The sequence below is a fragment of the Corvus kubaryi genome, unplaced genomic scaffold (assembly GCF_017639235.1).
Source record: "Corvus kubaryi isolate FWS band 111438036 unplaced genomic scaffold, C.kubaryi_AGA036_p1.0 64949, whole genome shotgun sequence".
In the NCBI taxonomy this organism is placed as follows: domain Eukaryota; kingdom Metazoa; phylum Chordata; class Aves; order Passeriformes; family Corvidae; genus Corvus; species Corvus kubaryi.
Window position 1 is genome coordinate 80,722 of NW_024581632.1, and position 24,186 is coordinate 104,907.

Below are 24,186 nucleotides of genomic sequence, written 5' to 3' on the forward strand. Positions count from 1 at the left end.
TCAAACTTACACATTTAATCTTAATCACTGTTCCTCTGGTCAGCTTTTTCCTTTTTTTTTTTTTTAAGTGACATTTTAAAAAATACCAAACATTAGTTCAGCGTCACAGTACAATCCCAACAATATTTTGAAGGGTATTATTTCTGTATGTGCTGTTTTAATAGGAAATGGATAGCAAGAAAGATAAAATCACTTAGGTAGAGCATCAAAGATCCCTTTGGTACCTTCTCTGCCTAAAGCTATCTGCATTTTCTTTACAATTCAGATTCTCAATCTTTAAAAGCGTGTACCAAAGCAAGCTGAATATTTTCTGGCACTGTCAGTATGCGGCTGCATCACAGAGAAGAGAATGCCTGTCTTCCTTTATCATCCCTCCTCACTCATTCCTCAACTGCAGGCTGATTGTTATGGCATTCTCCAAGATTAGGAACAACCTGATTATTCAGTTAGAAGACAATGTTGCATGAATCAGAATTTCCCAAATTGTGTGTTGCCTAAACTGAAAAGAGCATCTCCATAATGGTTTATTGTTGAAAGGTATATGCATTAATTTTATCTTGTGGGTTCTTAGCCGTATGCCCCTTCTCTAATTCAGGCGCTACAATTATTTACTATGGGGCTGCTTTTTTTAATACAGAAATTGAAGTTTCAGAGGACTGAGGTGTCTAAAATTGCAAATAGTAGATATCATGACCTGTGCCCTTGGTAGAAGTGACTATGGACTGCAGTGACACGAGAAGAGGAAAAGGGAAACATCTGTTTAAAAGGAGCAGAAGTATTTTGTTAACCAAAGGATCTACCAACCAAGTCACAGTCTCTGAGTCTAGACCCACACAAACTGAGTAACACAAAAAAACAGTTTAAAGAGAAAAGAAAACTAAAACAGCCAGATAGGGACAAGGATATTAGAAATGGTAGAAGTTCAGAGGCATTCACATTTATTAAGGTTTCAGTCCCCTTCCAGTTCTCAGAGCAGACATTTGCAAAATTGAGCTTTCTTACCCATTTCAAAGTAAGTGTGGTCTTCCCAAAAATACTTTTGTCTCATTTAGTGGAAGCAAAATATTTATATTAGTCTTTCAACCTGAATTGTTATTTTATTGACAAATACAATTTTTTCAAAAGAGAAGTGTTCATGGTCTCGGGTGTTTTAAACCAGTGCCTTCTGTTTACACTGCATACTATCACACTGTTCCCCTGTAGTTGCATGCTTGGAAGGAAGAGGTCAAGGATGATCCCAATCTCATTTCAATCAAGTGCTATTGTATAACATGAAATAACATGAGACTTGCAAGTGTGGACTCAGTCAAGAGTTCTGAACAAGATACAATTAATAAATGAAATTGAATGTACTTCACATGTTTTAAAGTCCATAAGAACAACAGTGCAACATCCTGTCAAACAGACCAACCACTGAAACATAAACAGTGACCAAAGAGAAGGATGAGTCTTACATTTTACTGGAATAAGAAGTTGGGCTTTACAGATGACCCTTGCCTCATACAGATACAATTGCTCAACGAAAGAAGTGAAAACTTGTATTCTAATTCAGTGTGGAGAGAACCTTTTCTGTATAAAGAAGAAACAAAAATCTTGAGGAGAAAACTAAACCTGGATGGATTCTATGAGTTTTCAGTGTGAAGAGAAAACTGCAAATGATAATACTTTCCACCAAAAAGGAATGAAGACAACTTAAAACCTAATGATCAGCTTCGAGGAAAACTTCTATGTAAGAAGGTCCCAGTTCTTCAATAGAAGTTTCTAAGTATCTTTTAAAAACAAAAATGCAACCAAAGGCATAATATATGTATAAAAACTGAAAACATGACTGCTAGGTTATCAGAAAACTGCAAGTTCAATGAATGAGAGAATGCAGAACAGGATGAGAAGAAACTTTCCTATGCAATCTTAAATCACTTAAATACAATTTACTCATTTCTTCAGTTAAGGTATTTTACAAACAGGTTGTAATTGTGCTATCCTCTTAGCATATCATGTAGCTCACAGAGTCCTAAATGGAGCAGGGAAAAAATTTTGACAGACTTTAGAAGCGAGGGAAAGGAAACTTCCCAGAAATTAGGAGCAGAACAATGCCTGCCACAATGCATGCCAGTCCACTGACTGAAAACAAGCCTGGAAGCAAGGAAGCTTCTGCTTTTGAGTTTCTTATATATTTAAGTATTTTATTATTATTTTTCACATGCTATATTGCTTTGATCAAATATGGAAGTCTAATACCAGAAAGACTTCTTATGTTTCTGCGAATTTGACTCATGCTTAAGTCTGAAGTAGGTTAACTACTAATATAGAAAAGATAAACAGCAGGCTACTCTAATATAGACTGCTAACATGCAGTACATGACACTATCTACAGCACTGGCTAATGCACGCTTTAAGACTGGAGAGTGCATATTTCAAAATACTGAACTATATTACTTTACATTTCTACTGCAGCAATGGCCAAGGAATGAGTAGTTCCTATTCTGTACTGCACTACACCCATATTATATAATGTGACAAACCTTCTCTTCAGTTTGTATTTCTCAGGAATATTCTCCCAGCCAAAATTCTGACAGCCTAGCAAAATAATTACTGAGAACATGAATATTCCAAGGCTGGAATGACACAGATATAACCATATTAGGAGCAAATGATAATAAAGCAACTCTGAGAATATCCACCAACTGATGGAGCAGCAACTATGAGGAGAAAGAAGAAATGAATAGACTGAACAAAACTTCCCAGTGAAACACCCAATCATCTTATGAATACAAAAATTTAGCCCATGAAACCGTTTCCTATTGATGAAATAGTCGTATGCTGCCAATTATATGTGGCACTCCCTCATTTTATGTTAGAGAAGTTGTTGCATAGGTTTCCAGCTTCCTCATCTGCCAGGACCAAAGTGTGTGTGCGTGTGTGTGTGCATGCACATTTGTTATAAATCTTTTTATTGTCACTTCAAAAATGGAAAAAAATTCACCGTTGCAGAATCAAGAAGTAAAAAATTATGAAACATCACACACCCATGAGACATTTTTGTTTAATTTCCTCCCAGCAGGTTTCAACATACAATCTTTAATACAGTAGGATTAAAATCTGATTTTCCAGCTTATTTGAAGTAGAAGATATACAAAGGAAAGCAGGAAATTCTGCATTTGCCACTTTCAGATTCTCAGCTGCCTGAATATGCAACTCATACAATAAATTTAATATTATATATACTCAAACAGTTTTCTGGAGGGACTAACTTTTAAAAGAGTGTCAAGAGTGACCATATGACACGAAATTGGATGCTCTGGAAAAACAGCATGGGTCACGAAGCTCTCAAAACAACTAAAATAGATGTGGGGAGAAGTAGATTTTTTTTCTATTTTTTCCAATTTCAAATAAGCCCTCTCCTCTCTTTGTGCAGTTACAAAAACCAGTATCACTAAAATTCAAAGAAATATTTTCAAGCATTTATCATATGTTTTATCACTTTTTCTTAGGTGATGAAACTGTGTATTTTCAAGCTCATGAGATAAGCATTCAGGGAAATACACAAAGTATTGACAACTGGAAAGTTTTATACTATAAAACTTAATTGCCAAAGCCCTCCTGTTCCACAAAAGTTAGTTAACGCAATAGCATCTTTCCATTTTGAGAAACAGGGTACTTGATGTCAAGATATTAAAACCATCTCAGAACTAATAGCACAGATTTAGTATTAAAAAGAAGATCTAAGTCTCAGGGTAAATCTTCCTTTGAAAGCATTTATTGATCTTTCCTTCACAGCACTGTTCACCATTTCTGTAAAGCAATACATTTGAGAATGGTGATGTAAGCAATGAATAAGTCACAATGACAAGTGGGTAATAAATAAAGACTGACAGAGTTTCAGAGAACACAGGACTGGTCTCCAAAGGATAAGGCTAATCCTGAAGGTGGCCAAAAGGGTTGCTATAGCACAAAACCACCCAAATTACTGGAAATCTGTAATGGTCTAAAGAGAGTTAAGGCATGTGAAAGAAAAAAAAATACTGGACAAACTGTAGCAGAATGAAGCATGATTATATGAACATGAAAGTTTAATAAATTAATCCCAGTAATTATAAATCATCAGTAACTAGCTTTGTAAAATCACAAACATTGTAATTTAAACTCAGGTTCTACAAAATATTATATATCTATACAGATTAATCCTGATACATTGGCTAAGGAACAAAGAAGTTGGAAAAAGCCAAGACAACAAAGCCAGTTAGTTTAATCTACCTGCTGGATGACATATTCTGTAATAAACTGTGCCGTCATGAAATACAATGGTATCACTGTTCTAGATACCAAAAGTACACCACAAAGAAAAAAAAAAGGCCAGAATCCATCTACTTATCAAGTCACTGTATAAAAAAACCCAACTGAACAAAAGAAAAAAAAAGGGGAGTTGTAGATAATATACAACACAGCAAAGCAAAATGCCTAAGGAATGTAGAACAAACAGCTCTGTAAGACAGTATTTCGAAGGATAAGTGTTAATTTCTTTTCAGTCCCTAACTCCTTGGTATCTACTGGCACTTCACAGTAATTTTATCTGTATTTCTGAAGGATATTATCTATATTTCTGGTAGCTATAAAAACAGGCCATCAAGTAACCAAGTAAAGCCTAAATACTAATGTCTTCCTTTAAAAATATTATGTCATCTAAGATTCTCTCTCATATGATCAAGTTCGAGAGAAAAAAAGAATGTCTTAAGAAAGTAAAATTTAAAAAAGTCTTTAAAAAATACCCTAAAAAAAGGAAGTCTTAAAACTTAAATATAACCATAAAGGCATAATAATAAGACCTAGGGTCATTAAAAAGAGTCTCATAAATGTCTCCAGCAAGGAAAGTCAATATTTCTTTTGCTATGTCAAATAATGTTCCATTTTAGATTGAAGCAGTTGTTTTTCCTCATGTAACTAGTGTTATTGTGTAGGCAACTGTTAACCAAGTAAATTGGAATATATACTTATTATTTTATGTATAAAATATATACTCAACATTCAGTTTTCACATTTTTTGCTATTTTAGAGTTAAATACTAAAAATTAAAATTAAGACAATCATCGGAAATACTCTTAACTACTCTGCATCACCTTAGATTTTGTGAAAGAACATTTGAAATTAATTTAATGATCTTTTCAAGCAAGTTATTTGAAAACAACTACTTTCAACTATAGATTTTCCTTAAACACATACTCTCTTTCATAAAAGACTTCAGACACAGATCACATAATCCAACTAAATGAAAAGAAGCTTCGTACTTCAGGGGTAAAGTCATTGACATTTTAAGTAAAAACATAAAAGTATGTGGACTAAACATGGTATTTCCTATGAGCATCTGCAGTAGCTGCTCTGTTACTTCTTTGCCCAGTTTTGCTAAGTTATGCCAGTTCTCAGTAGACAGAAAAGCTGAAATTCATTGCCTCCAACATTGTAATCTATATTCATCACTATTTTAATTATGCTGAATCTTAACTGGCAAGTGTAATTGCAACAAAATACACCTTATTCATTTTTCCAAATGAACAACATCTTATCTATCTCAAAGGTTACAGTTTAAAATTAAAACCTTCTATCACTGCTAACCAGATCACACTTGTAACAAATCACAAAATTATTTTTTAATTAAAATATTATTTTAATGAAGAATTCCTATTCTAAGCAAAATTCCCACTGATCTGTAAGACACATTTATTTTAAAAGAGTAAACTGTGATGAAGTTCCATTAAAAATATTAAAATGTTCTCCAAAGTACCTATTTACTTTAAAGTAGAAATTTATACCACCTTTTTTTTCCTAATACTCATTTCTACCCTTCCTTCATGAAGTAAACTTTAAAGATCACTTTAAAAATTGTAACAATCCATGGTTTGGCTATACTGTTTAAAAAAAAAAAAATACTTGTTTTACCATAAGAACCCTCTGATGAATCAAGAGGCTCATTAAAAAAAATTACTTCCACCCTGCCCCAATATTTAAGATTAACAATAATTATGCAACTGGTGCAAGAATTAAGCTTGATTTAAATTTTCTGTTAAATTTAGAGTGAAAGAAAGTAATTTTAACCAAATTATCTTTATTGTAAAATTATTTGACCACATTACTTTTCTGCCCGTAGAATAATAGTTGCTTTACCCAAATAACATGGGTGAGCTTTCTACTTCTGTCATTTCATTTTATTACTGGATACAATATAGTAAATATTAAATATGTGGTATTTTCTGGATTAGTCAGTGCACATTACACCATAATAGTTGCCTCCTCCAGTAACATTTCAGTATAAAAAAATCTCATGGTAAAAAGTTGACATATGACTAGAGGATAGTGATTACCCATAAAATAGAAAAAAATTAAAGCTTCTACACAGTGAACTTCTGAAGCATCTCACCTCCTAATTTAATATTAAATTAGTCCTCCTCACCATTTATTACCATATCTCAAATATTGCAAGTGGTTTGTGATGTATTATTTACTCCACCAAAATTCTTATCACTTGTTACGCAGAAAGAAATGGTCTTCAAAAGCAGAAAGCTGGTGCATTTATCCATCTACTGTTCCAAAGGAACTAAGGCACATGGTCAGTCACGTGCTTTACACAAATCATTAGAGATACAGGAATGTTTTGAATAGCCATCTATGGTTACATCATTAACTATAATTTACTGCAATGACTGATGAATTTCATCTCATGGAAGTGCATTAAGAGTGTGTTCTACATGTACATTAACACTCCCCATCATAAAGTAAGCCATTTAACTTTTCACAGGGTGACTTTTATGATGCTGTTACAGAAGCAACTAATTGTAGTTAAAGCATTTATTTTTTAAAAGGTCATTCTTTTTTATTGTCGTTTATAATATTTAAATGGCAGCTCATGAGTGTGAATGTGCACATATGTGAATGCAGGGAACATGTGTGTTCAATACTGAACCTGTCCAACAAGTTCTGTAGAAAACACAGACTAAAGAGTTATTTGCATATTAAGCTACAATGAGTTAAATGAGAAATCTAAATTGTAAATGAGTTTTGGGGACAAATCAATGCTAATGAATAACAATTACTTCAGTCGCTGTGTGAATTAAAATAACATCATTAATAAAGCTTAGGTGCTCTGCTGGCAAGCATGTCTTCAGTCCCTGGCAGATCATGTAAGATCTAAATTAGGAGAAGCAGCAAGCACAAAGGAAGTAAGTTTAAAATTATTTTGTTTTGAAGCTCCACTTCAAACAAAAGCTTCAGGAAAGCCTAGAAAACTCAGAAAATCCCATCCAGTCATTTTAACGACTGCCTTGAATGAATGCCTGATAAAATTTTAGATTTGCACTACATAATGACAGGAGATCTTATAAACCTAAAAGATGACTCAGAACAGCCTCTTTTGTTCCCTTTCTTGCATATGAAACAGTCAGGGAAAAATCAAAATCTTTCCTTAAGAAAAAAGGGGCTTTTCTTTGAGCTAAAAATAAGTCTAAACATCCTGTTCTTCACCTAAAGGCTCAAAAGCAGCTGCAGGTAGTAACCATGTAGCGAGAAACTACAGAGGGCACTGTTGTATCAGTTTTTAACACTTACAATGGTGATAGGGCCCAAGTACGGAAGATTGTCAGGAAAATAAATAACTGACTAAAGAAAGAATCCAGAGTTAGGAGAGCATGCAAATGCACTAAACCTAAAACAATAATAAGGCAAAAACATTGAAGCTGTACTTCTGAAGGAAAATGGACTGAAAGAAAAGTTCATGTAACAGACTGTCAGGCTGATAGGAATACTGCAGTGCACACATTTGGCATTTTCCTTTGTAGTGTTTCTGTGGAAAAGGTAACTAACCATCGTCTGCCTTATCCTTTGCAAACAGCCACCTATTACTGGAATCCCACTCATAATCAATATGAAAATGAGTGATGAGTATTATGGAATTCTTCCACAGGCAGAATTTATCAACAGAAAGAATATCTTCACACTATACAGTCCTTTCACAGTGTAAAAGGCCAGTTCCGTTTTATTCCTTTTCATGACACTTACAAATCAATCATTTCTATTTTGAAAGCAGTAACACTGGTATAACATAAACCAAATTAAATCCCACCCTTTCCAGAAGAACTACCTTTAAATACAATGCTCAAAACCAGCAAGTGTCCAGCTGAAAATAATGTAACATTGAAATTGCTGTATATTTGACATTCATATGAAAGGGGAAAGTATGTTAAATAAGTCAGCGTAAATACCTCAGTAAATCTATGCAAAATGATTTTTACACAACAAATGGGCTTCAGAGATACAAGTATTTATGAAAACAAATTTGATAAATGTTTTACTGTTAATTTATATAGAAGTTTGCCTGTCTTTGATCTTATTTTATTAGAAATAACCCCAATTACATTTTTTAAGCACTAACACATTTTGAAATGTGTTTTAGCACTTCCTAATGAGAATTACAAACAATATAAAACAGCCAGCTACCTAAGTACAGAATAATTAATGGGTTTTGTATTTTTCATTTTTATATTATAAAAGCATTAAGATACCAACAAAGAAACAGAAGTACTGAAGTAAGATATGGATAGTATCAAACATTTAATGAAACTTTAGAGAAGAAAGGTGTTACTTTTTTTCCACATTGTGGCAGCCAAACCCACAAGCAGCATATTTTGCAGTACCACAGCAAAAAAACCCAGGACTTTTATGAACACTGACTCAAACTCACATTTAAAGAGTACTATATGGAAGGTAATCTGAAATTACATTAGACAACGATTTCATAATAAAACAAAGAATAAATGTTAACAGAAAAGATGCTCAAGCAAATGAAACATATCAGAAAATTGTCTAAAGCTATGTGAATGAATGAACAAAACAAACAAAATCAAAACCACAGACGGTGCCTGTGGATACTCATTCACATCCACATCCATAAGAACTGTGATGGTAACTGTGAAAGAATTGTGTCTCTAAGCATGCAAAGACAGATGTACTACGTGAAAGGAAACTGCCACAGAAAAGGAAAATCTAATGTTTTTTAGAAATTGCAAAACCAGACAACACAAATATATTGACTAAGCAAGACCCCAGTTCCCTGCCAGACACTGAAACCTAGAATTCCTAAGTGATTTAAGAAATTTTTTCAAGGAACTTACTAATAAAAGATAAATTAAAACAAAAACTAATGTTCATGTCAGAAATGGGTTTCATCCACGTTTTGCCACTTCTGCCTTCCAAACAGACCCTGTATGTGCAATGCTAAGTGGAAAAATTTGCTAAATTTTAAATTCATATATATTGTCTTTAGCCTAATTCTGTTCCTAAACCAGAATTATTTTAAAACTGCTTAACGTTCTACCAGTCTAGTAATCTCTTCATTAGCATTGTTTCTAGCAGTCTAGACTAAAACAAAGTTTCATCTTATTGTTTCCAGCTGTTGATAAAAATTTCACTAGTATTACTTTTATACACTTTTTTAATTGTATATGATTGCAGGCAGACAGGCAATTTGCATACATGTAAAAAAACCTAACAGTCTGTTAGATACACAGTATTGATAAAAAAATGCATAAATGTATATTAACCTACTGTATATACTCTATGACACTAGGCTAAAACAGGTGAAGTTCTCAAGCTATAAAACATGTTTGTTCCATGTAAAACTTAACTGCATTTGAAGGCAGAAATTTGCAGTGCATTCCTAGAGACATGCAATTGGATCCAAAATGGAGCTTCTTCGGAGACTGTTGCATCTATGCACACCACTTAAATACAATTCAAATGATGAAAAAAGTTTTGATAATGTTTACAGAATTGACTTAAACATCTTAATTCATTTTTCCATTTAACTACAATAATGAATGCCAAAATGTTACTAGATAACTCTCTAAATATTCAAGATATTTAACGAGATATTTAAGGTTCCTTTCTGCCTATGCAATAGAACACATTAAAACCAATTTTACTACCGTAATTTATTCAAAGCTTGATTATGAGCAATAGCTACAAGAAGAGATACAGCATTGTTGATTCATATACAAGCATTTCACTTAACTGCATTGGATAATAGCTGTGCTCCTAAAGGAGTATAAAAGCAAAGTGATTAGAAGTCATTACTGTTAATTAGCATTCACTTTACAGTTATAGGGATGAACCTTTTCTGTGCTGAACAAATGGAAAGCTTTTATCTGAAAGTCCATCAAACCTGGTCAAGGTAAAATAAATAAAATGTCAGTGACAAGTAAGTTGAATTCAAAACAACAATAACAGAAAAGGCAAAACAAAATCTAAGGATGTATCATCATCCAATTAGTGAGATTTGGTTTTTAAACAGGAAAAGGTCTGAAGGGAATGAGTAAAACTGGAAACTCATACTTCACATTCTGCAATCTCACTGATAAAAGGAGGAAATGTGTGTTTATCAAACTTGCTGTGAGTGCACGGTTCATTTGGCGTCCTGTAAACAATGCCTGGCTGCCCATTCCCAAATGTATGTGAGAATCTTGCAACGCAGAACATCATATTCAGCAGGCAAGGTCACACTAGAGATGCCCTGGAAATGGGAAATTAGGAAAACCTGGCAATCAGAGGTTTCAAGCTGACCAGAACAAGCCCTCAGGGTTGCTTACCATCTTTCACCACCAGCCTGACTGTCTCTGCTTATTCAATATTAACACAGGACAGGCAGTGAGTGAAAACAACTCCACGCACCTAACAGGGAGAAATAAGCGACTTTTTTGTTTACATAAAGCTCAACATTTCTCACAGTAAGAAACTACCTCAAAGATATTGCTGAAGATCCCCTTCTGAAAAGAAAAAAAAACAAAAACCCAATGAAAAAACGCCCTGACCCTGCCTGAACAGTTCAGATGAGACACACAGAACTCCAGGCATCCTGTTGATTAAAAAATTTCCTTGTTCCCATCTCATTTTGAAATTCATACAAAACCCATCCCCCAAAAACTCAACAAACCCTGTGTTTTGAATGAAACAACATATATCATTAATTTTACACTGCTTAAAACACTGCCAACTATGCAATTACTTCTTACCCTCTTCCCTTCATTCACACTTTTATTCACTGCTAATGACAATGGTCATCCCCTAGGTGAAGAAAGCTATGGAATACCAATCCAGAATTAATTAAAAGAAAAAACAACAAGTTGATTAAAAATGTAATCATTTAACACGATGAGGGCAAAGGGACAATCCAAATCCTTGCAGATAAAAATTTACTCATTATAAAAGGTGGAGGAACTAAGCATATGAAAAAACACAGCAAATATCTTCTCTCTCAAAAAAAAAATCTTATTTTATCAAGAAGCACAGTTATTTATTTCTTGTCAGTGTAGGCAACCATTTCATACAATTTCTAAAAGTTCCCATTTAACTTCCACATCTAAAAACAAAAGGAGCTGTGCTAGGAGATATGCTCTCCAAATGTTCATCAAATCTACATGACGAGTAAAGGACCCAGTCAAAAACTTCCATTTCCCTCTTCCGGTTTCCCTCAACTGGGCATTGAAGATTTTTTACAATTTTTTTTCAATACTCATGGTGTAATTTCACTTGCCATATAAAAATTCTGTATTTCAACTGTTGAATTACATATAAAGGTAATCTATTAATATATCAAGGGCATGGTATTCTTGATTTGCAATAATCACAATGTAGGCAGAAAAATTATGGAGGAGTGATTTATTTTGGAAATTCAGTATAAAGAAAAATATCTCTTGCTATAATTTAATCTTTCTCCAAAATGTTGAGAAATACAACTCTGAGAAATTAATCTATATATCTACAGATAATTCTGGAAAATACCAGATTTTCTTCAATGAAAACATGTGAAATTACTACAACAAAACTCTTTTGCACACTTCTGAACTCTCTGAATCCCCTGTGAGAGGGGGAAGCTACCTACTTTGTATGAACTCACAAACTACAAAAGTAATTTGGTGAAGAGCATGCTGAGGACCTCAGATTACAGATTCTTCAAGTACATCAGGATTCTAAAACTAATAATTATTTGGCTACTTTAAGATTCCTAAGAAATTCTGCAAACCTTATTTGTATGAGTTAAGAGTACACTACTAGTCTTTATCATGTACATGCTACAACTGAAGCCACGTACACCAGACATCTAAAAACCAAGTGATTATTCCTATATACTTTACAGTTTCTTTTACACGCATCTTGTAACAGCAGACAATGAAGCAATGCTGTGATAGAATACTACATTACATTTATTCATGTATTTTTTGTGGTAGGAACACCTAAACCTTTGTCTGTACAAAAGCCACAGAAAGTCAGCAATCACATTGAATCTGAGAACTCTTTTCACCCGTTGGCCACAGCAGCTGAATTGTGGAGAAGGGTGAAAGACTGTTTCCTTAGCATGGAAGACTATTAGCAATATCAAGCAACTGAATGCTTTATGTTCCTTGAGGGAATTAATCCCTATCTGAAGGCCACAGAATAACATTATATTTCACCCTTTCATCTCAAACACTGAAGAACTGTTTTCTGAAGAAATCTTAGGGTGTTTCACTGAGTATCAATAGGATCCAAGTTACTTCTATTCCACCTGAACCCACAAAGCTCAAGTACTTTGTCTAAGATAAAATATCTTATGTAACAGTTAAAATGGCATTGTTACTGCAATTTTAACTCTCAGACGGATACTTTCTGTCTTCAGTGAACTTCAGACTGGGACCATTTAAAAAATCATGACCCTGTTTTAAAAAAGTGATTACTAAACACAGGAATCACACTGTATTATTAAGCTCTTTATTTCTGTAATGAAAAAATTATTACTTATTCTTAGTGACTGACTGTTATAACATCCCTGTTCCAGAATGCAATGATATTTTAGAAAAGAAATCATCTTTCTCTCCCTTCCACATTACTGATAAAATAAAACAGTGCCATAAGCAAAGGCTATTATTCAAATGTTTCACACAACCAATATATCCAACATTAATATTTATTTTTCAGCTGATGATCAATGGATGATTTCATAATTAATATTTCTTCAGTCCTGAGAGCCAATATATAAATTTATTTCAAGTGAACTCCATTTTTTTGAAAGCTTGCCAGTTCTAAATCCACGAAGGGCACAACAAAAAGGACTCTGACAGAAACAACAAGTTGAAACTGAAAATCCACCAAAAATCCATTTGCATGATTTACAGTAAACATGAGGAAATATAAAAAAACTACACAAAGAATCCATTTTTTAAATAGTAATTTTTAAAAAATCAAGTAATTAAGCATGTCATTGAAAAATATGAAAAAAAAAAACAACCTAGAAGAAAAACATTTTTACCTAGTTCAAGAATTCTGCAAGTTACTTCAGCAATGGAAACTTACCAATCAAAGGCAAAGACTTATGGAGTAGAGGAGATAAGGCAAGAAATTTGAAAGAGGACAGAACTGTCTACTGAAAATAAAGTATCTTGCATTGATCTGTTTAGTCTGGAAGCTGCTACAGCCACTGCCCTGAACAAAAGTTTAGCCATAGTTCCATGAGATACAGAAAACAATCCAACATTCAACCCATCTAATACCACTTCTGTATGTGCTTGCATAAAACACCACTGTATTATTTGAACAAGATCATAATTACATTGAAAAAGGGAGAAAACAGTTAAATACTGCCTAAATTGAGATGTCGTAGGAAAGTTTCACAAAAATGCCTTTATGCTCCAGTCTTTCCTGCCACTAGAGGAAAAGAAATACAGTTTCCCACCACATTTCAAAGACAGCACCATTATAAAAACCCTGAAAGATAATTCAGGTAACTAAGAAACTCTAGTGCTTACAGGCTTGGCTAGGAAAATTTCCAATAGGGACAGGAACAAACAAGGATATCAGTATTCCTTATTCAGTAACATTGAGAGGAGATTAAATTATTCTTTAGAGTTCAGGATTTACACGTCTCTTGAAGTAAATATTCTACTATCAGGTGAACACTGCATAGTAAGATACATTTAGACATCATATAAGTACTCTGATATGTTTCACAATATATACTGAATACAGATCCTAAAACATGGCATTAGGCAACTAGAAAATAGATATAAATTTCCTTTATACCTATCAATCACCTGGGTTTGTGACAATAAAATTAATAGGTTTACAGTCATTGACAGTCAGCACCACTCACTGAGTCACATGAACTAGAAGAGGACTGTTGTCCTGGGTTTTCCAGAACTATGAGGGAATATTTCATTTTTTAGAAATCTTGTTCTCAAAATACTGTTTTTAAAAACATTGTATATGTCCAAATTCATACAGTTTTTTTAAGAAGTATTTTGTTTTAATTTTTTACTAAATAAGTACTTGCAATAGAAGCATTCTTTTACAAGGTAAAGTAAGGTACACCGTGTGATTTTGATTTGGACACACCTTTCCTGTAGTCTTGGCCCCAAACCATTTGACAGAAAAAAAGAGCTATGTTATTTGACCAGTGTTTTAAAATTACAATCACTCAAAGATGGTTTTGACAAGGCTTCCACACAATTCATCCCCTCCCTTCAGGAGAAGGCAAATGGACTTCTCTGTTTAAAACTATTAACGTCTGAGGAAAAAAGCTCCTAAAGCAAAATCCTCAGTGATTAAGACTTAAATAGTAAAGCTACTAAACAGCAGTTATTAAAAAATGTGAAAAAATAAAACCAGGAAGCTTTCAAAGTTACTGCTAACACACAGAAGAAAAATGTTAGTTCTCTTCTTAAAACTAAAATACCACAGTTGCTGTAGTTTATTTCCCCTCATAATTTTGCAATTATTCATCAAAATACACAAGACATTTACTGAAATTTTTGTATCAGAATTTCATAGCTAGGTTTGACTGTAAAGACATCGTTGTACAAAGTCTAACATAAAGGCAGTATACTGTTAATATTTATGTCTTAAGATATCATATAGTGGAATTAATATTTCTATACAGGAAAGAAATAGTTATTTAGTTCCAGACAACATGATAACATCTCTTTCAGCTATAGTTATAATTACCATGTACAAACTTCCAAAGCAGAAGCTGTCAAGATTTAACACTAGCATTAATTTATGTAAGGGATCCATTCCTCCAAAGACAGCAAGAATCGTAAAGGAAGTATCATCTTAATTGCCACTAATTTGCCCATTTTTAATTAAATTGATCAGTAATTTATTACCTTACCCAGCAGCAGAAAGCTGTTAGTATGCAGCTTTAAGAGACAGCAGATATCAGTCCTTCTAATTTCTAATACTATCATGGTTCAAAAATAATTTAAAACTGCTGTATCATATTTCTTTCAATTCCTGTACTGCAGGATATGCACATTCCATTTAAAACCTCTGTGAAGCACTCTAGAGCATAATCATAGAATCATTTAGGTTGCAAAAGACCCTTGAAATCATCAATTCCAACCATTAACCTAATAACTGCCAAGTCCACCACTAAACCCTAGGCACGCAGTCTACACAACTTTCAAATACCTCCAGAGACAGTGACTCAACCATTTCCCTGAGCAGCCTGTTCCAAAGCTTGATAAGCCTTTCAGCAAAGAAACGTTTCCTAATACCCAACGTAAACCTCCCCAGCACAACTCGAGGCTGTGCCACCTACATGCACTGTTCTCCTCTTCCATAGTCTCATACTCCAACATAGGTGTATGATCTTGATTACTTTATAGGAACAGGATTTTCTTGCCAAAGTGTTTAGAAGATGCAACATTTGACTCCAAAATGGTTCAGGAAGCACACTGCATTCAAACCACATTCTTAGGTCTTATCTGCAATTTGATTTTTTTTTTTTAACGGAATACAAAATAGAGCCTGAAGTATTTAGGTTCACGAATCTCAATTCTCATTTTAATGAAGGAAAGCAAACTAAAAAATGTTCAATACCTGACTTGAAGGCTACAAACACCTTTACCTGAAGTTTCAGAAAGTAGCCTATACCAGTTTGATCAATAAAATTACATATTTACTTTCTTTAAAATAACAGTTATGATTTTCTGAACATTGTACTGGTTTTAGTACTGTACACTGCAGTAATCAACACAATTAGCTGGAATGAACATAGCGTATCACTCAAACATTGTGAAAAACCTCTAGAGCCAACGGGAGGTTTTCTATTTTTTTCAATGAGATCTGATTTAATATTGGTAGAAAATAAAGTACTATATGAAAGATTTTGAAAAAGAACAGAGAATAAATTTCAAGTGATTTAGAAGGTGGGCTCATCGTCTCCCTTTAATTGATTTTATAGCTAAAAAGGATTGATTGATATACATTATTGCTACTCTGTCATATATTAGAATATAATCACAGGGCTACCAGAATCTATCGTTGTAAAACATTCTGTAATACCTGGCAAATTATCTGGAACACACAAACAAATAACAGATTCTGGTTTACACATCATAAGTGTACTCAGATAGAGATGTCTAGACATTACTTTCCATACATTGATAAATGCACAAAATACAAAAGATTTCTCATTACAGTAATCAAGCGATACATTATTTCAAATGCAAAATAACCTAAATATTCTATTTATAGATGATAGCCACAATTACATTTTTTGTCGTACATGCCAAGCACAAGGTGTTTTTATTAAATAGGAAAAAGGTTTTGGCTTGAAATGAGGATAAGTGTGATTTACATCAGGGAAGAAGAATATAAGTTATGCTATATATTTACAGGGCAAGAAAGAAGAAAAGAATAGAAATAAAAGTGTTCCATTTCTTTCTTAAAGCTTTCCTTAAATACCTAAGTGGATCATTTACTTAAATTCCTAAATGAGCTAAGCAATATAATTATCCCCAACTATGTAATTATATTCAATCAGCATACCTTAACAAGTTTCATGAGCTGGTAAAGGTCTTCAACCTCATCTTCCTGGCATGCAGTATACACTCTGCCAGTATTTACACTGGTACCTTTTATAAAACCACGATAGAGTGGCAAATCCAATGCATCAGCATACAGGTCAATGGCATGGTGTCCTACTGTCTGATACATATAGCTGTCCAATTCATCAGTGTGCCCTGCCACAATTAAGAAATAACCATATTAGGTACATTGTTTCAACAATTACAGATAATCACAATACTACAAAGCACTGAGAAAATCTAAATGTTAATATTTTTCAGTTCACAAACAGATGTTTGGTGACAACACCACTATAAACATGGAAAGAAAAAAAATAGATTTCTCCACCCAACAGACGTATGGAGAGGAAGACATCTGTCACAAACATGCTGCCTATTTGCAAATTGTGGTGTCTTTTCTTCTTCCTGCTTCATCCAAAAAATCTCATATCGTTCCAATTCTGCTCCTATTTATATGGTAATTTTAATAGGAACACAGGTCAGAGGCACAAACACAGATGTATTTCAACATACTCAGAGCAAGAAATTTATAATGCACTGCAACACTGAGAATAAGGAATAGGTTGTCAAAATTTACAAAAACTTTACTGTTAGAATTGTTATCAAGGTCATCATGAAAGGAGACTATCTCCGCTTAGGTAGAATAAAAGTAGACCACTGTAATGTTTGGACATTTTTTAATAAACAAAAAGCTATTTCCCTAACCAGGAGAAAAAATGAACCAAATTTTCTCACAAGCAGTTTGTAGCTAGCAGATAAAGAAAAAACAGCTAAAATGCAGACATCACGAATTAGAATCACATCTCAAGCTATACAACAAACCATTTACATATAATTTTTTTAGATAATATTTCAAACAGATTGATAAAGTAATACAACATTATTGGTGAAATTTCCACTTTATTACAAGCTAACACAGTTCACTATTTTAATGCTAATTTGTAACACTGGTATTTCTCTGAATTTATATAGAGACACCACAAATTTCTGCTGTATGCCTATGTAGCACATCTTGAAAAGAAAAAGGTCTGTAACATTGATCAAGGTAACTAACTTGTGATGTAAGAATTAGGTCATGTCACCTTTGATGCCACACAACAGATCCTGGTTCTGCACAAAAGAGGCAAATCCAAACCCCTAACCACAACTAACCAACCTAGACCAGAAGAGTCGATTTAAAAGAAAATTCAGTGATTTCAACATACATGAAAATGACAAGGTCTTTAACTGATATTCTGCTTAGAATACACAGTTTCTTTATTAATTGAGACTCTCCAGGCAACAGCGGTACAAGATAAAATAAAAAAAAATGGCATTGAATCCACTATTGCCTGAAGCACCTCAATTAACTTTCTATAAAATTTCCAACTACACACTTAAAGAGAGCATTTTATGATTTTAATGACAATATTCTTTCTACATTTCTGATGTGAATAAATTAGTTTGAAGACAACATATTTCAACAAGATTAGAGATTATTATGTCCTAGCTACCCAGAAAAAAAGTTGTTCCTATACTGTCCTAGCATTTGCCAGTTCTGCCCATGACTCATTTGTGATGGCAGCTCCCTTTTTCCTTCCCTTTCTGCATACCCTCCTACTATGCAGTTACCAAATATCATATTTAATTGCTTAACATATGCTGAACAGTGAACCTAGTTTAACATACTTTAACATTCTCCCCTACCAACTGGAAACAACTCACTTGCTTTTCAAGTCTCACTTCAATTTGTGCTTTATTCCGGCGTACAAGTACTTAGCTCACGCTCTCACCTCACCACTGACTACCTGAGTTTGCCCCATCCTTTTTCACAGAAATAAGGTGGAGCCTGTGAGGAACTGACCAAAAAATCAGTCCAACCGAAAAGGAAGGAAAAAAGCAGGGAAAATATGTGCATCAAGGTCAATACCAACCTACATCAGTTCCTCAATTCAGTTCACAGATGCTGGGTTAGAATAATGGAGAAAGACAAACAAAGATAAAAATGGATGAGCAGCAGCACAATAGTGCATTTTTGGCAGCTGGAATGGTTTACAGCATTTAGTTTAGCACCAGTTTAAAGCATTTCTAGAAGTACACTGCTAGTTTTGGTTGATGACATAATCTATTACCTTTTAGCATTTGTGCTACTGAATTCACACAATCCTGTTGTTTACCACCAGGATGTCTGTATTCTCATTTTCAAATTGTGTAAGCCTTTCTTTTATTGATCTTCTATTCTTGTGGGCCTTTTTTTCCCCTTTATGGAAAAATACATTTAATACCTTTCCATTGCATCTTCTTTTTTTCTACCTAAGTTTCCATATTGGCCTTCAATATGCAAAACTACATAAAAACATATAAACAAACTTAATTCAGGCACAGCTGTGTCTCCATTGTTTCTAATACATATTTTTTTAAATTTCCTATAAGATATGTGGCTTTCATACCTGTATTTTCAGCAGGTCTTAAATTGGCTAGAGCAACAATCTGATGCCCAGCAGCAACACACTGCATCATATTATAACAACTGTCCTTCCCACCACTGTAAGAAAAAGAAAATAGTGGCAATTAAAAGTACAGATAAAAGTTTTATTCCGTTATACCTTTCGCCTAACTGTTCAAAAATTAGTGTTACTGGAGCTGGTTATAAAGTTGTGAAATGTGAAAACAGCTGTAGAATATTAATGGTAGAAAAAGAATGATTTCACCATACATTTACTATATATGTGTAGTGCCTGAATACAGTAACCATAAAGCCCATACATATTTGTATCTTACTATTAATCTGAGAGGTTACATGAAGAAGACACACTGACACTGGAATCTCTTCAAAGACTGTCTTCCACTCCAGACAAATTACTCTGTATTCATTACTAGTGAACTTGGATAAAAAAACCAAAATCTGCTCCAGCAAGTTGCCAGCATCAGTAATCCTTTTAAATTAGATCTGTCATGTAGAGGTGCTGCCTAGGGACACATTTTTGTAGCAGACTGGCAGTGTCAGGTTAATGGCTGGACTCAGTATCTTAAAGGTCTTCTCCAACCTTATTGACCTTATGTAAGGAATAATATTTCTCCTTCATGGGATACTTTGCTTAAACTTTCAACATTTTGAACATACTTCCTGTTCTCAAAAACTTTAATTATTACAGGCAGTAGCTTCAGTTGACACTGCATTGTATGTATAAATTTTTTAATGCATTTAACTGCAAGTAAAAATGATTACCGCTAGCAAAAATATATAAAAGCAAAAATAACCATATTCTTGTCTGAGGCCAAGAGAAGATACTCCAACACAGAGGATACATTTAATTTTGACATTCATTCAAGATCTACCAGAACCTTTTCCACTATCAGTGAGGAAAAAATCCTGTTCTCGTGGCGTAACTGAAAAAGTATTTCTATGGATTTTAATCAAGAGAAAAAGAAACATCACATCTACAATAAAACTAAGAATTCTTAAAAGAATGCTTAAATGCTTAAAAGATCCATGTTCAGACTCACGGCCTTCAAAGTACAACTACAGGTGGAGAATCTGTGCAGCTTCCTTAAATGCCAAGGCACAAAAACCAGGTCAGGAACTGCAACAGAGATCTATACAAGCTCTGTAAAACTGCATTTTGTTTTAGAATCACTGAGACATGCACAGGAGAACAGATAGTACAAGCAGTCCTTGCTACAATAGATCAATGTGTTCCTTGTGATCACACTATTACTATTTCTACCTGAAAAGGAGTTGTAGCAAGGTGGGGGTTGGCCTCTTCTCCCTTGAAAACAAGTGAAGAAGGACAAGAGGAAATGGCCTCAAGCTGCACCAGGGATGTTCAAGTTGGACATCAGGAAGAATTCCTTCATGGGAAGGGTTGTCAAGCATTTGAATGGGCTGCCCAGGGAGGTGGTGCAGTTACCATCCCTGGAGATGTGCAAGAAATGACTGGACATGGAACTTGGTGCTATGGTCTGATTGACAAGTGGTGATCGCTCAAATGTTGGACTTGATAATCTTGGAGGTCTTTTCCAACCTAAATGATTCTGTAATTTTGAAACAAACTTCTTCTGAATTTCCAGCATTAAGATCCCCCTTTTATCTAGCCCTCTACACAAGAGCTCGGAAGCGCCTTACAGGAATGTAACCCTTTAGCTATTCCTCTCAATTTCTGCTTTTATCCATGCTAAAATTCTGTATGCTGTCTTTAATTTGCTGTGTAATTACAATCTAAAGTAGAAATAGTGTAAATAACATGGCATCCTTTTGTACTTAACAGATTTTCGTAAAGCAGTTGCTTCTGTTTCACTGCTAAAACAAAAGTAAATATAAATATAATAGATTCCTACTTTGAGGCTCCATCTCTACCTAACATCCTTCTCATGCACACCTGCAACTTTCTTCTAACCTATAACACAGACATACAAAAAAATTTTTAAAATCATACATTCATTAATTTTGGATACCATTCTTGTTAGCTTGAAAATCTATTCACTTCATAATGTGAACTTTCATGCTTAACAGTCATGAGACAAATATTCTTTTCTTTCTGAATGACTTTATGCTAAAAAATAAAAGTCTCCCACTAGTTCTGATTTTAACTATGAACACCACTTCAGAAAAGTAATTGTATGACAATAGATAATTGCCTAAGCTGTTCACAGCATTTCAATATTTTAAGAAATCAAAATCAAAAATTAAAATGTCACAAGAATAAATATTTTCAATTAATTTATGTGCATATATATACATAAAGATGTTTCAAGATGCAATTATGTCCATACTGCCTACATTGGACCACCAGTTAGTAGGTGGAAATTTGTACTTACTGAATCACATACTATTGTATTGTTATTTAGTCTCAGTATTATTTACCATAGCCCTAAAAACTAACAGTACCAAGAAACAAACAAAAAGGTGCCTACCTACATGACGTTCCAAACTAACTGTAAGACACAATATGGTTAAGACAAATGACACCAGACAGCCCATGCTATGGGAGGAAGGTGGACTCAGCACAGTCCACAGAAGACAGATGAAGGCAAGTACTGTGATAGCCTGGGGATCCCCCTCAATTGTCATCATAAAAAAAACCACAAGGCCTTTTTACAGAAAGCTCCAAAGTGAGGCCAGTTGGGGTTCTTTTTTGATAATGCTGCAAGTATGTTAACAGCAGGCTTATAGAAAAAATACCAGAAGAAAATAACAGGATAATCATGAAGATACGAACCTATAAAAGACTTCTGAGCAAAATTACTTTCTATAGACAAGTATAACCATTTACAGTTAAAAAAAAATCTAGAAGAATTTTAAAGAGTTGAAAACCATCATATTTCAGGTTGAAGACTGGCTTTAAAATGTCTATGATTTAGCACAAAACACAATGCCGGGTTTACCCCATAAATACCACCTTAAAACAAGACTATCAACTTTTAGTGTGGCAAACATTCTAAAAGGAAAAAAAAACCAGGTTAAAGCAGTTTCATACATAATCCTGACCTTTGCAAAAGTAAGAAGCACTTTTCAAATACTTTTTTTCCCCTCTGATCTTTGGTTAGATCTGTTACAAAGACTTCAGACACTTTGATGTCTCTTTAAAACTCTTCTTAAAACTATTACTGAAACTAAATCCACCCTTGTAAAATAGACCATTAAAATAGCAATTGTGTTAGAAACCTGTTTATAGGATTTTATTCCATCCTGCCTTTTAACACATTCCTCTGCTTAAGAGAGTATCAAAGTAAATAAACCTGAAAGACAAAGTCTTATATATAAAATGAAAAAAAGCATTTAAGCTGAATTTCCCTACACCATATTTAAGCAAATCTTGAGAAACAGATAACATTTCCTGTATTTCCTCCTCTTTGCATGATGTTTGGAATGATTTGCAATTGTTGTGGCCAAATTCCAATTTCAAAAAGGTTTGACATTAGACATTCCCTGAAAGAATTTAATACATTCAATATTTGGGCTCAGGTAAATAGCTACTGCACCCAAAAGTAAAAACACACAGCTCACATCTGCACAATTCTTTTCCATTTAGAGGTTTCCTAGCTCGTTCTTTTTAAATTAACTACTGTTTCTTCAAGAAAAACACATGCCTGACCTTACTAGAAACTGTTAATGTTTCTGAAAAAACAAACAAAAAATTTACAAGAACTGCAGAAACTGACAAAGTAACTTACAAAAGGGCATTGGGGCGTGGGGGGGAGGATGGCAAACAGAAACCTCTGACAGGCAGGGCTGTGTCCAACTCCAACTATTTAAACGAGGTAGTTTCATCATTTTAAAACTAGCAAAATTCAATCTCTCGCAAAAAACATACTACAAAAATCTATCGTTAAGGGTTCAGGAAATTTGTCCTGAAAGACCTTAAGATACTTGGAAAGCAAAAGCACCTGGATATTGAACTGCAAATGAGCACAACCCCCTTTTTAAAGCAGGACATGCGGCCCACGTTCTGCGCCCCCGGCGAAGGCGCTGCCGGCGGCCCCGGCTCTCGCCGCGCTGCAGACAGACTAACCCGAGAGACCGGGATAACGAAGAGCAAGCGACTGGGGGAAATAACTGTAGGTGTTGGTTGGGGGGGTGGGGTGGTTGGTTGGTTGTGTTTGGGGGTTTTTTAATTTCATTTTTAAAAGACACCGGTTGTTCATAAACTCTTCGGGAACGCGGGACAACTGAAAGGGAAACTGTCCCAGCCTCACCCTGCTCGCAGGCAGGGACCGTCCCGCCGCAGCACTGGGAGACGGCCAGACCAGGGACCACGGGCACAAGCGACAGACGGCTGGGAAAAAGTCGCCAGGGCAGGGGAAGGGGGGCAGCAGGAAACGCATGGGCGGGAAGGCCGGGCGGAAAGGGCCGGGCGGGTCTCCCGGGCGGCGCTGGGTGGAGCGCGACCCCCGGGCGGGCAGGGCTTCTCCCCGCGCCCTCTCTCCGCCTGCGAGACGCCCCTCGCTCCCTCACATTGGCGCTCCATCAGCGCGTTACCTGATCAATGCCACTACTCTCATGTTGCTCGCAGGCCGGGGGCGGTTACACTGACAGGGAGGTGGGCGACAGCCGGCAAGCGCAGCGGGGAAGGAGCCTGGTCGCCACAGCCACGCGGGGCTGCGCACGCCGCCGGCTCCTCCGTTGCTACCGCTACCGCTTGGCCGCCTCCCCTCGGCGGGCCCTCCTCCCGGGGCAGGCCGGCAGGCTGCCTGCACAGACCGAGGCTCGGCGAGCCGCCGGCGGCCCGTGCCCGGAGAGGTGCGCTGCCGCCGCCGCGATGCTGCGCGTCGGCTTGGGCCGGCAGAGCCCGGGCGCGGCCCGGGGGTGGGCGGGAGAAGGGTGCGG

At 35.3% G+C, this 24,186-nt stretch overlaps 1 protein-coding gene across 7 annotated transcripts in view; it reads right to left on the minus strand.

Annotated features, from left to right (window-relative positions):
* LOC121672769 (diphthine--ammonia ligase-like) overlaps window positions 1-23,983 on the minus strand; it is a 90,869-nt gene extending 66,886 nt beyond the window's left edge. For 2 of the 7 annotated variants that reach the window (XM_042045599.1, XM_042045597.1), the window contains exons 1-3: window positions 23,839-23,983; window positions 19,310-19,404; window positions 16,843-17,036 (exon numbers count right to left, since the gene is read on the minus strand). In XM_042045599.1, the coding sequence (XP_041901533.1) occupies window positions 16,843-17,036; window positions 19,310-19,404; window positions 23,839-23,861 (312 nt within the window). In that variant the 5' untranslated portion in view covers window positions 23,862-23,983. The remainder of the gene's footprint in view (window positions 1-16,842; window positions 17,037-19,309; window positions 19,405-23,838) is intronic. The other 5 variants (XM_042045598.1, XM_042045595.1, XM_042045594.1 and 2 more) reach the window with 4 other exon arrangements.
* Between the last annotated feature and the right edge of the window lie 203 nt (window positions 23,984-24,186).